The 14,039-nt window shown below is 42.6% G+C and overlaps 1 protein-coding gene across 1 annotated transcript in view; it reads left to right on the top strand.

Moving 5' to 3' along the window:
* The window catches only part of VIPR1 (vasoactive intestinal peptide receptor 1), a 598,917-nt gene that overhangs the window by 389,996 nt on the left and 194,882 nt on the right, over positions 1-14,039 (top strand). Inside the window, exon 4 of the mRNA XM_030197713.1 lies at positions 6,421-6,524. Coding sequence (XP_030053573.1) covers positions 6,421-6,524 — 104 coding nt within the window. The remainder of the gene's footprint in view (positions 1-6,420; positions 6,525-14,039) is intronic.

Below are 14,039 nucleotides of genomic sequence, written 5' to 3'. Positions count from 1 at the left end.
AACAAAGAGTCATTTTACCAGAACATAGAAACAGCAGTAAACTTATAGAACTTAGGCTAATTACTCTAATACTCTGTGACATATTGTGATTTACCCAGACAGAACTGTGTACTCTTGATCAGAGCAACTCAGCTTAATATGATATGTCGCAGAATGCAGTGGATATGTTACATAGAAGAAGGATACAACACCGTGTAATGATGACAGAAAAGATTAAAATAGAGGGCCAAAAAAAACCCAAAACAAAATAGAACCAGTTCAAATTTATATGCACTTATTTATTTGCCAATGCAATTTTTTTATGGTTTATTATTCTTTTATTAGAATTTATATCTATATATGATAAAATATCATATTAAAATCTTAAATTCTAATAGAAGTATAATACACCATAAAAAATTACATTGGTAAATCAATAAAGGGCCCTTTTTTCTAAGCCGCATAGGTGCCTACGCGTGCCCAACGTGCGTCAATTTGGACTTACCGCCCTCCTACCACGTGGCCCTTGCAGTAATTTCATTTTTGATGCACGTCTGCTACGCACACCGGAAAATAATTTGGATTTTTTTTCTGGCGCACGGCAGAAAACAGGCGGTAATCGTCATTCTACACACATACATGATTACCGCACGGTTAATGCATGAGACCTTACTGCTAAGTCAGTGGCAGGCAGTAAGGTCTCAGACCCAAAATGAATACGTGCCAATTTTTATTTTGCTGCACATCCATTTTCAGCAAAATTTTTTTAAAAAGGCCTTTTTTACAGGTACACCCAAAACACGCGCCTACACTAGCACTGCCCTTTTTCAGCACACCTTAGTAAAAGGACCCTATGGTGCATACTGTTTCGTCGCCTTCAGACCCTCAGATACTATCACCCCACGATCCTGTTCCTCTGACCCCATTCCTACCCACCTTCTTAGCACTATCTCTCCTACTCTCACCCCTTTTATCCGTCATATCCTCAATCTTTCACTTTCCACTGCGACCGTTCCTTATGCCTTCAAACATTCTGTGGTCATACCACTCCTTAAAAAACCTTCACTTGACCCTACCTGTCTTTTCAACTATCGACCCATCTCCCTCCTCCCCTTCCTCTCCAAGATACTTGAATGCTCCATTCACCGCCGCTGTCTTGACTTTCTTTCATCTCATGCTGTTCTTGACCCACTCCAATCTGGCTTTCGCCCTCTTCATTCAACTGAAACTGCACTTAGAAAAGTTTCCAACGACCTGTTTCTGGCCAAATCCAATGGTCTCTATTCTATCCTCATCCTTCTCGATCTATCCGCCGCTTTTGACACCGTTGATCACAGCCTACTCCTTGATACTCTGTCTTCACTTGAATTCCAGGGCCCTGTTCTTTCCTGGTTCTCCTCCTACCTCTCGTTTCACACATTTAGTGTACACTCTGGTGGGTCCTCTTCCACTTCTATCCCACTGCCAATCGGTGTACCTCAAGGTTCTGTTCTCGGTCCTCTCCTGTTCTCCATCTACACTTCTTCCCTTGGCTCTCTGATATCATCCAATGGCTTTCGATACCATCTCTCCGCTGATGACTCCCAGATCTACCGCTCTGCCCCCGAAATCTCAACCAGCATTCAGACCAAGGTTTCAGCCTGCCTATCTGACATCGCTGCCTGGATGTCTCAACATCATCTGAAACTTATCATGGCCAAGACCGAGCTTCTCATCTTTCCCCCTAAGCCCACCTCTCCTCTTCCCCCTTTCTCTATTTCTGTCAATAGCACTCTCATTCTCCCTGTCTCTTCAGCTCATAAACTTGGGGTCATCTTTGAAACTCCTCTCTCTCCTTCTCTGCTCACATTCAGCAGATTGCCAAAACCTGTCATTTCTTTCGCTATAACATCAGCAAAATCCGTCTCTTCATCTCTGAGCACTCTACCAGAATCCTTATCCACTCTTATTACCTCTCGCCTAGATTACTGCAACCTGCTTCTCACCGGCCTCCCACTTAGCCATGTCTCTCCTCTTCAATCAGTCCAAAACTGTGCTGTGTGACTCATTTTCCACCAAAGTCGCTATGCTCACATTAGCCCTCTCCTCAAGTCACTTCACTGGCTCCCTATCCATTTTTGCATTCAATTCAAACTTCTCTTACTGACCTATAAGCATTCACTCTGCCGCTCCCCAATACCTCTCCACTCTTGTCTCTCCCTACGCTCCCCCTCGGATACTCCGCTCTGTAGATAAATCTCTCTTGTCTGTCCCCTTCTCCTCTACTGCTAATTCCAGACTCCGTTCCTTTTATCTCGCTGCAGCTCACGCCTGGAATAAACTTCCCGAGCCTGTTCGTCTAGCTCTGTCGTTGGCCGTTTTCAAGTCCAGGCTAAAGGCCCACCTGTTTGATACTGCTTTTGACTCCTAACCTATACTCAGTTGCCCTGTACCTCACCTCTTTAATTCCCTTACCTCTTAGTTGTTCTGTCTGTTTACCTGTCTTATTTAGATTGTGAGCTCATTGAGCAGGGACTGTGTATGCCTTGTGGCGCTATAGAAGTGATAAGTAGTAGTGATAGTATCTGAGGATCTGAAGGCAACGAAACAGTGTGACAAGGCGGTGGCTGTAGCTAGAAGATTGCTAGGCTGTATAGAGAGAGGTGTGACCAGCAGAAGAAAGGAGGTGTTGATGCCCCTATACAAGTCGTTGGTGAGGCCCCACCTGGAGTATTGTGTTCAGTTTTGGAGGCCGTATCTTGCTAAGGATGTAAAAAGAATTGAAGCAGTGCAAAGAGAAACTACAAAAATGGTATGGGATTTGCGTTACAAGACGTATAAGGAGAGACTTGCTGACATGAACATGTATACCCTGGAGGAAAGGAGAAACAGGGGTGATATGATACAGACATTCAAATATTTGAAAGATATTAATCCGCAAACAAACCTTTTCTGGAGACTGGAAGGCGGTAGAACTAGAGGACATGAAATGAGGTTGAAGGGGGGGCAGACTCAAGAAAAATGTCAGGAAGTATTTTTTCACGGAGAGAGTGGTGGATACTTGGAATGCCCTCCTGAGGGAGGTGGTGGAGATGAAAACGGTAACGGAATTCAAAAAAGCGTGGGATATACATAAAGGAATTCTTTTCAGAAGAAATGGATCCTCAGAAGCTTAGCAGAGATTGGGTGGCAGCACCGATGGTTATGAGGCAGGGCTGGTGGTTGAGAGGCGGGGCTAGTGCTGGGCAGACTTCTACAGTCTGTGCCCTGAAAATGGTAGATACAAATCAAGGTCAGGTATACATATAAAGTAGCACATGAGTTTATCTTTTTGGGCAGACTAGATGACCATACAGGTCTTTTTCTGCCGTCACCTACTATGTTACTATCAGGGGCATTTTCGAAAGAGAAGGGCACCCATCTTCCAACACAAATCGGGAGATGGGCATCCTTCTCTCAGGGTCGCCCAAATCGGCATAATCGAAAGCCGATTTTGGGCACCCTCAACTGCAGTCCGTCGCAGGGATGACCAAAGTTCACGGAGGCGTGTCGGAGACGTAGCGAAGGCGGGACTGGGGCATGCTTAAGAGGTGGGTGTCCTCGACCGATAATGGAAAAAAGAAGGGCGTCCCTGACAAGCATTTGGTCGACTTTACTTGGTCCATTTGTTTTCACGACCAAGCCTCAAAAAGGTGCCCAAACTGACCAGATGACCACCGGAGGGAATCAGGGATGACCTCCCCTTACTCCCCCAGTGGTCACAACCCCCTCCCACCCTAAAAAAATTAAAAAAAAATTTTTTTTGCCAGCCTCAAATGTCATACTCAGCTCTATCACAGCAGTATGCAGGTCCCTGGAGCAGTTTTTAGTGGGTGCAGTGACTTCAGGCAGGTGGACCCAGGCCCACCCTCCCCACCTGTTACACTTCTGCTGGTAAATGTGAGCTCTTCAAAACCCACCCGAAACCCACTGTACCCACATGTAGGTGCCCCCCCTTCACCCCTTATGGCTATGGTAGTGGTGTACAGTTGTGGATTTTTTTGGGGGGGGTTTGGGGGGCTCAGCACAGAAGGTAAGGGAGCTATGCACCTGGGAGCAATTTGTGAAGTCCACTGCAGTGCCCCCTAGGGTGCCTGGTTGGTGTCCTGGCATGTGAGGGGGACCAGTGCACTTCATGAATACTGGCTCCTCCTACGACCAAATGGCTTGGATTTGGTCATTTTTGAGATGGGCGTCCTCGGTTTCCATTATGGCCGAAAACCAGGGACGACCATCTCTAAGGTCGACCATCTCAACATTTAGGTCGACCATCTCTAAGGTCGACCTAAATGTTGAAATTTGGGTGAGCGTAAGGTCTTACACCTAAAGTTAGGTGCGTAGTTGTGGTCTTGTGTGCAACTGCCATTATGGATTTGCACATAGCATGCAACATCGTAGCGTCTATACTTTGATGCCCTTTATAGAATTGCCCCTTATGTATATTCTTGACTTCTATTAAAACAATGACAATCTGAATGCAGCATAATTTTACTGTATTGAATGACGCAATATCATTTGAACACAGAGTATGATGTCCCATAGTGTAATCCACTCTGTTTCTGTGATTTCTTAAATGTTGTTTTCCCTGAATCCAAGTCCTGTGAAGTTCTTGGTATTCTCTCTGGTCTCTGTGAATGTAAAACACTTACCCCCCAATATTCAAAAGCATTTCACCAGCTAGGATCAGCAGCTGGCACCTTTAATACACCATAACTGGCTATCCACGAATTTTCAGTGAGACATGGATGGCCATGATACGCTGAAAATTCATGGTTAGTGGCTACCTGGTTATATTGCATGATATAACTGGCTTTCTGCCGATTTTCAGTGAAAGTTTGGTGGCCATATTTGGCCATGTGACTACCAGGCCTATCTTTCACCAGTTCAAACTTAACCGGCTAGCGCTGGATATCAGTTTGGCTAATTAAGTTTGAGTCGGCCAAAAAAAACCCAGATATTCAATGCCGGTCACCAGAAATGGTCCAGCATTGAGTATCCGGGCTCAGCGCCAACTGTAGGAGTTAACCGGGTTAACTCCCGTGATCTGAATATCCTTAATGTAGTCCCTTTCCAAACCTGGGATCCTTTATTTTCTTGTATTCTCTCACTCTTCTCCTCAAAAAGGTATTGGTAATATGTCATTCACTTTTCTTCTATGGGCTAACATCTTTAGGGATAATTCTTCATTTCCTTTCTCCTTTACCTTATAGTGGGATCTATCAGATTGGGAAGCCCCTGGGTATTTTTTACCTTCCTGTTTTTCTTCTTTCGATGGGAGAGGTTGACTAAAGCATACTTCAAAAACTAACAAAAGAAGAAACTCCTCTTTAATCACTGACTTTGACTTTAACTCTGCTTGTGTTTTGCCCTGAGCTCATATGTTGAAATTGAACCTAAAATTTAGTAGAGCAAATGGGAAGAGCTCAACTCAAAAGTCCACACTGTTGCTAGGGTGCTTGTTCTCTAGCTCTTAACAATTTCAGATACAACCACTTAGGCAAATTTCCCAAGCGGGTGCTGTAGCAAAATGGCTTCCATCTCTAAGCTGCTGTACCCAATATGTCCCTGCTGCAGAGATGCATATTTTTAGTACAGATCCCAAAGGGTCCCTATTCCAGAACCCATGTAAATAATACTTAAAATATACATATACACATCTTTCCCTACTGTGACCTTCAGACTCCTAGTGTAGACGCTCGTTTTGTCAATCTATGCAGTTTGCAGGGAACTGCTGTTAAACTAACTCTAAACTGCCCAAAACACTGCGGCTCAGCTTGTCTGTAAGATTTTGCCTTTTGAGAGGGCATCACTACTGCTGTCTAAGCTGCATTGGCTCCCAATTAAAGCAAGGGTCACTTTTCAACTTTGTACACTTATCTACCAAATATTGTATGGTATGGCCCCCTGACTATATGTTATCTCTTCTTGTTCTTCCACCACTAATACTGTTCTTGGGGCTACAGATTATCCTAGTGCTTCATTTTCCAAGCTGTAAGAAAATTGTTTACAAATCAGTTCTTGCAATGGAATTTGCTTATAAGGGCACAAACTGGTGGAACTCCTTGCCAGAGTCAATTAGAGGTCAGTGTGATTATTTCATGTTCCGTAAAATGTTAAAAACTTTCCTCTGTGAAAAATTTCTAGGTGTGGATATTGATCTCCATGTTTAGTCAATTTTGGTTACTCTTTTGCTTTAATGGATCTTTGTTTTCATTCTTATGTATCTTTCTTTCTCTTTTTATTGCATTGTATTATGTATTCTGTATGATGTGATTTCACCGTATTGTTAGCCACATTGAACTCTGGTTGCTGGATAATGTGGGATATGAATGTTGAAAATAAATAAAAATGGCTTTTCATAAAGTTGAAATTGCATTTGGAGTTCTAGTTGGTCTTTTCATTTGTATTCTCTCTTTCTTGCAGGTAATATCTCCAGAACTTGCACCAATGAAGGGTGGACAGACTTGTTTCCTCCTACCTATGCAGCAGCTTGTGGGTATGACAGCAACAGTACACCAGTTGAAGAGGTATGTAAGAACTGCAATAGTTCAGCCTATTGCTTAAAGACCATATCAAAGTTTCAGCTGAAAAAAAAAAAAAAATATATATATATATATTTTTTTTTTTTTAATGTTGAGTTTTTTGGCAATTTACTTCCATTCCAGAAGTTGCGGGAAATTGAAACCCATGGCTGAGGGTTATTTACCGGTTCAAATATATGTATACAAATAGACCCGGTAGGCCTTTTCCCCATTTTGAGGATAATTTTCTAACAGGTGCCATAGGTAGGCACCTACAGAGGATGCATACATTATTTTTAGTGTAAATAATTTTTATGGAACATACAGACAACATGAAACAGAGATGGCATTCAGTTTTACATAGGAAAATTCCCATCCCCTACACCCATTCCCCCATCCCTTTTTGCAGTACAGTTTAAACAATGATAATAACAACAACAACCCTGCCCTCTCCAAATCCCATCCCCCCTCCCCTCCCCTGCTCACCCACCCACCCACCCACCCACCAGTAGATTACACCATTGGGAGTCTGTACTCTTATACCTCCCAACGGCAGAATTATATCATGATACTCACTACAGATCCAGGGTATTCAACACCAAAATTCATGCTTTGTGTTTCGTCTTTTGAGAGAATGGTTAGTATCTCTTGACTCCAACAACATCAGATGATGCAACTGGAGTCGCCATTGCCAAAAGAACGATGCAGGCATTATTTCTTAAAGACAATTAGGTGCCTACTTGTCTTTATAAAATAATAGCATATGTGACAGAGAACACACCTTGAATGTGTTTGCAATCACTTACACCTGCTCAAGATCTGATGTTAATAAAGGCACATACTTTAGGCACGTACACACGTAGATTAAGCTATTTCATAATCAACATGCATATGTGCTAACTTCGCCCAAACTTTGGGGCCCGCATGGGATTGTTGCGCAACAGGCCACTTTTTACTGCAGCGGGAGAAAGGCTATTTTAAAAATGGTGATCGTTAATGGCCGTGTGCTAATATAAAAATTGGCATGTGGCCATTTATTGCCTGAGCCCTTTTTGCCTCCTATTTAGAAAGGTGGTAACCTGGCAGTAATTGTGCAGTGTCATTGTGCTGTCTATTGACAGGCATACCTACTCCCCACCTGCTGCGCTAGAAAATACTAATGGGAAACAGTGCACGACAAACACAAAATTACTGTCAGGCGCCTTGGCGTGCTGCCCAGCGGTAGTGCTCTTTTGCCGCACGCTAACCACACAGTAGCCCTACCAGAGGTTGATAAAAGGGCCCCTTTGGCCCTGTGCATGCCCACTGGCAAAATACACAGCATCTGGCGGATAACAATATTCCTTGTCATCTATACCAGACCAGTCCAGACTAATGGGTTGTGTTCATCTACCAGCGGAAGGAGACAGAGAAAATAGTTCCAAGTGCACCGCCCCTTAAGGGTATCGTGCAGCCTGGAATGTTCAGTATTTTCTCTGTCTCCTAGCGGATGGTGGACGGATCGTACAGCTGCTCTGAATTGCTGGCTGGTAGCTCCTGTCCCAGATTCTTCTGGTGACAGTGGAGCCAGGGGTGTGCTGGTAGCTGTGTTGGGGCTAGTTTTAGATGATACTCTGAGGTAAGCCTTTATTTATTCCTGTCACTAGTGAAGAAGGTTGTTTAAAAAAAAAAAAAAGGAAACTTTGTTTTTCCCTCCTTTTCTGCCTCTGAGGGAAACCTTTATTTATTCCTGTCACTAGTGAAGGAGGTTGTTAAAAAAAATTTTGTTTTTCCTTCTTTCTCTTGCCTGTTACCTGATTTATTTTCCCGCCTTTGGCAATGTATTCTAGGGGGCTCCTTGCGAAGTTTCTTTGAATTTTGCTGGCTGGCGTCTGATTCTGATCTTGGACCCTTCCGAAGGAAGGGACTTGGGAAGTTTGTCAGGTGCCCTTGGCCTGGACTGGCCGCTGTCATGGACAGGGTGCTGGGCTCGATGGACCCTTGGTCTTTTCCCAGTGTGGCATTACTTATGTACTTATGAGCCCAGTTGCTTTGATTCTTGTTTTGGCACCAGTTTTTCCTTCCTTAGGGAGGTTCTGGTTCTCTTGTCCCCGTGGATCCCCCCTGTCTGCTCTGGTTTGCCTCCAGTGGCGGGGGTCCAAGTTGTCCTTGTTGTGCAAATGCTAGCTCATATCCCTCTTCCAAGTACCCTCGGGAGCGCCATTCTTGATAGTCTTTTGCTTGGACTCAGTTCAGTGTCTCTTTACAGGAATGTGCCTTTTCAGGACTAGTTTGTCACAGCTGTTCCTTGCTTTCCCTTGCTTTTGGGTGAGAATTTTAGCCTGGCACAGGCGAATTTTGCCTTTTCTATTTTCAGGCACCTCTCTCCTGGCACATTTGACACTCCTTCCTTTTTGTGTAAGGGGCGCAGTTCTTTCCTGCTGAGCAGATCTATTGCTGTGCATCTGGATTATCGCCTCTTAGCTCTGTGCTTTTCTCTACTTTTCTGCAGAGAAGTGGCTGTGTTCAGGGTCTGGAGTTTGACTCTCCCTTAGCTGGTTTTTCCTTGGTTTGGTGTTAGTGGCCAGCTTCCTCTTTGTTCCTGGCGAGAGTTGTTTCCTACTCACTGCCTTATGGCTGCATTTTGCTCCCTATGGTCTGAGGGTTCCAGACCTGTGGTGCTTATCTCCCTCTTGGGGGAGTTCTTTCTCTACGTTGACTGCTGCTCCATCTCATTTACCCAGGAGGGTGGTCATTGTGGCTCAGAGACTACTTGGGGGCTGAGAGTGTCTCTTGGGGCATGGGGCCTTCTCTTCTTGTAGTTTTAGTCCCTGTGGGCCAGGAGAATGCAGCGCCAGGTCTGCATTTCCACAAGTTGTGCTCCTTTCTTGTTGGCCTCCTGGCAGCACCTTCTTCTCTGGCTGTTCCCTGGGGCTCCATCTGTGCATTTTGCTTGTTGAGCACAGCTCTGTTACCGGAAATAATTTAAATGTTCTTAATATCCATTAAAAATGTTACAAAATTGTCACAGTCCTAATATGATATTTAAGAACAAAGAGCAGGGGAATATTTTAAGAGCACTCGCTAAAATTTCTCCACCACTTACCCACAAGGTAAGAACGATTCAAGAATAAAAGGAATTAAGTGTACTTATTGGGTTGCATTAACCTGCATTACCAGGTCTAAAGGACAAAAACACTATATATTTAGATTCAAAAGGTTTATTATTTTACAATATGATTAATGCAATCATATAAGTAAGGTTACAAACGAGAGATAGCTTTTAAAAGGATCTTAGAACAGAGAATTTGTGCATAAAATAGAACAAAGTAACAGGTAGGTTAACTTACAGTCCTGGTTACAAGCATGCTGTGGTCCAGCTGATTGATGAGCACATGGTCAGGAGCAAGGAGCAGGGCTTCTGCAGTGAATGGATCTGAGTTGCTTGCAGCTGAAGAGAGAATCTGCTTCTTGGGGAAACAGCTTTTGCTTTTATATCTTGCAAGCTGCAGGAGGATATGATCACAGAGTCCCAGCACCTGCTTCCTGGTTTGCACTGGATAACTTGCAAGGCATTATGGTTATTGTAGTCTGTTCACATGATCTGCAGATGTCCTGGCGTCCATTTGTCTGATAGTTGATGGGAGGGGCAGGTATACCTCTGATGACAGGCAAATGTTTTGTTTATGGTTTTCCTCTGAGTTCTTTGTTGTCAATGGGTTCTCCAGACTTTCTGTCTCTTGGGTCTTTGGTTTTCGGAGATGTCTTGGTGACCCTCCCAGCCAGCTTTTGTCTCTGTTAAGTGTTTGTAATTGACTAGCCCTGCTATCAAAAGTCCCCAAGAAAAAGGGAGGGGGAGAGAGGGGCTTGAAATGAAACTATTTTCTCTGCTGTAGTTTAAAACTGTATTTTTAAAGCTGTATGTTTGTATTGCTATATATGATCCAGCAAAATATCATGCTACATATTTCAATAATAAACTGATACCATTACAGCTCCATCGCTCCATGTTGAGCACAGCTCCATCGCTGCATGCTGAGCACAGCTCAATCGCTGCATTTGAGCGCAGCTCCATCACTGCATGTTGAGTGCAGCTCCATCGCTGCTTGTTGAGCGCTGCTCCATCGCTGAATGTTGAGCGCTGTTCCACAGTTCCAGGTTGGCTTTAGTTCCATCGCTATATGTTCAGGACATCTCTATCATGGCATGTTGAGTGAAGTTCCTTCGCTGCATATTCTGCAACCTTTCATCTCTTCATGTTGAGCGCAGCTCCATTGTCGCATGTTGAGTGTAGTTCTTTCTCTGCAGGTCTCAGTGTGGGGCGCAGTCCTGTGTTTGCGAGTAGAACACAGCTCTGTATTTGGTGCCCCATATGACTTGTGTATTTTGGGAACTATATAAAATACCAGGATATGGAGGTGGAAATTTTTAAAAAATATACTTCTTTAGTAATATTCCCCAATCCTGGGCCTCTTCCACGAATTGAGTGATCTCTGTTAAAACAATATAGCCCAAACTCTTCAATATAGACTGGATGGGCATTGAATTGATTCACATTAATTTAAAACACTATGGGCCCTGTTTACTGAACTGCACTGTAGGCACGCTAGCGTTTTAGCGCGCTCTAATGCTAGAGACACCCATACATTCCTATGGGTGTCTCTAGCATTAGCAAGTAGCGCGTGCTAAAACACTATTGCATCTTGGTAAATAGGGCCCTATAATTTGTACACATAGCCGAGGAGACCTATGATGGTGTGAGCATATATGAAAAGCCGAAAGAATGATACTTTCATTATTTTGTCATATTGAATGGGAAATACCAGCTCACATTCTGAGGTTCTCCAAGGCTCATCACAATAATAATAATGACAAATTATTTTCTTTGACAATTATTTGATATGTGCTTGGAAAACCAGTTTGTGTGCAAGAGTTTCACTGCCTGTGTGCTTTTTTGTGAGTTGTTTGTATAGTCGTTACAGGATTTGCTTCCCCATTCATAGGTTTTTTTTACATTCTGAATTAAGGGTATTCTCTTTTAACAGAGGAAGCCTATGTCTGTAGAATTGACCGCTGTGCTAATGATACAAATAGTCCAAAACCATAAGTCTCAACAGGAGGAGAGGAGCGAAGAGAGAAACTTACTCCCATGCAAGAAATCTTAAAAGCAAAAGTTCACATCCTGAGAATACCTAGCAAGAGACGCCTACATTTCTCCACATGATCAAAGGGTTGTCCAGTCCAATAGTTCTGTGCAAGTCATACGACTATGGAAATGTTTGAGAGTGCCTAGCCAACAAATGATAATAAGTGAATTGTAATCCACATTGAAAACAGCCGGAGAGCCTATAAAACAGGTCAATGTGTCATTGAAAAGTAACAGTCCCTGGACAGTTGGCTTTTCTCTGCTGTTTCTTTAGAAAACTGTTTCTCAAGATTAAAACTGAGACTTGAAATAGATTGCTGTGACTCAGGAATGTGAAAGGCGCTCCTTTGAAACTCATTCATTTCTGACCACAATGGGATTTTGTCATTTGTGCTGTTTTTCTAAGAACGATTGGATTGTAGCACTTGGCTACTGAAAGAACTTGTGCTGCCTTTAATTCCATCTTGATTAATTTCCTAAACTCATGCAGTTTTGTGATGCCACCTGAGTTAAATTTGTCCTCCATGAGGGCTAAGCAATTGATATACAGTGTGCTTTTCAACTCAAATAAAGTAGTGCATGTATGCAGTTGAAAAATATACATACTTGTAAGATGCAAGCCTTTTAAGATGAGGGGGGAGGGAAAGAAATATACTACTACTACTACTACAATTTAGCATTTATATAGCGCTACAAAGCGTACGCAGCGCTGCACAAACATGTAAGAAAGACAGTCCCTGCTCAAAGAGCTTACAATCTAATAGACAAAATAAAGCAAGCAAAGCAATTAATTTGTAGAGGAAAGAGGAGAGGAGGGTAGGTGGAGGCAGGTCCTTTTACTAAGGTCTGCTGAAAAATGGCTTGCAGTAGTGTATGCGTGGGTTTTTTGCGCGCGCCGATCCATTTTCCAGTGTACCTGTAAAAACCTTTTAAACTTTTTTGCCCAAAATGGACGTGCGGTAAAATCAAAATTGCCATGCGTCCATTTTGAGCCTGTGACCTTACCACCAGCCATTGACCTAGCGGTAAAGTCTCATGTGGTAACCGGGCGGTAATGACCTATGCATTTCAAATTCCACTTGGCGCGCATCCAATATGTGCGTCTGAAAATAAAAATATTTTTTTTGCCGCGCGTATCGGCCGCACGCCAAAAATGAAATTACCGCAAAAGCCACAGTGAAGAATTTTGCAAACATCCAAAGCATGTCCTGGGGTGCTTATATTCTTATGGGAGCTGATCTTGTATGTACCTGTTTGCACACTGCTTGCATGAGAGTAATTTATATAAACAAGAGGCAATACCCTTTATTTCTTTACTGATATTTCTCACAAACTTAAGAGAAAAAATTGCAATCGAAATTGAAGTGTCACATACAGTTTCCATTAAATGACCTAGATCTTCATTTAAGCACAGCAGACATCAGTGTCTTTTTGACACATGACATAAATTTCAAATGCTGCTGAGTTGCTTAACTCTGGGAGATGCATAGACCAGACAGTGTGGGGGAGGGGGGCGGGGTTCACAACTAGATTCCTTACCAGAGAAGCAAACCTCTACAATACCAACAACTTTTCAGTTGCTGCTATGGCAATTGAATTTTATTTTACAAAGCTGCATAATGTTTTGCTTGCATCATCTTCTATTATGTCTTTTTTTAAATACACCATTAGCTGTGCCGTATATTATACATGCAGTTGAAATGCACATTATAATTGTATCTTAACACAATGCACTGGATATTGGATGCCATTGTTTATAATTTTCTTATGAAGATTCAGTGTTTTCCTACCTAGGAAATGGTAATCTGCTTCTGGATTATCTACTCTCCCTTCCGATTGCAACAATAAACTATATTCTAGATTCTTTTCTTTTTTTTCTCTTTTTTTTTTAAATAAAAATAAACAATCATGAGAATCTTGATATAGGAAAATTAGATGGCATACCAAATCACATTCATGTGGAGGGGACATTTTTGATATGACGTCTGTCAGATTTAGGACATTTTGCGAAAAATGTCCAAAAATCAAGTGGCAAATATAGTGATTTTCAAATCAGAAAACATCTGTCGTTTTGTTTTGAACATTGCTGTTTTCTAGATGTTTTTGTTCTCAGTGTGTCTATTTTTTGTTACTATTTTGGGAAAAAAATGTCCTAGAGAAAAATGTACAAAAATAAGCCATTGGGATGTCTGGGAGCTAGGTTTCTTAGTAGACTGGCCCAGTGGTGCAGCCAGACCTGACATTTTGGCTGGGCCCAGAGCTAATATGGATGGGCACTAGATATATATCAAACTTGATCAGATATGTCTATTATAATGGCAAATATGTCAACACACACAACAGTATAATTACAGCAATGGCATATACTTTCCGTATAACAAATGTAAATGCCTGAT

This window comes from Microcaecilia unicolor, chromosome 1 (genome assembly GCF_901765095.1).
Source record: "Microcaecilia unicolor chromosome 1, aMicUni1.1, whole genome shotgun sequence".
Classification (NCBI taxonomy): Eukaryota; Metazoa; Chordata; class Amphibia; order Gymnophiona; family Siphonopidae; genus Microcaecilia; species Microcaecilia unicolor.
This window is presented reverse-complemented; position numbering and strand designations above follow the sequence as displayed.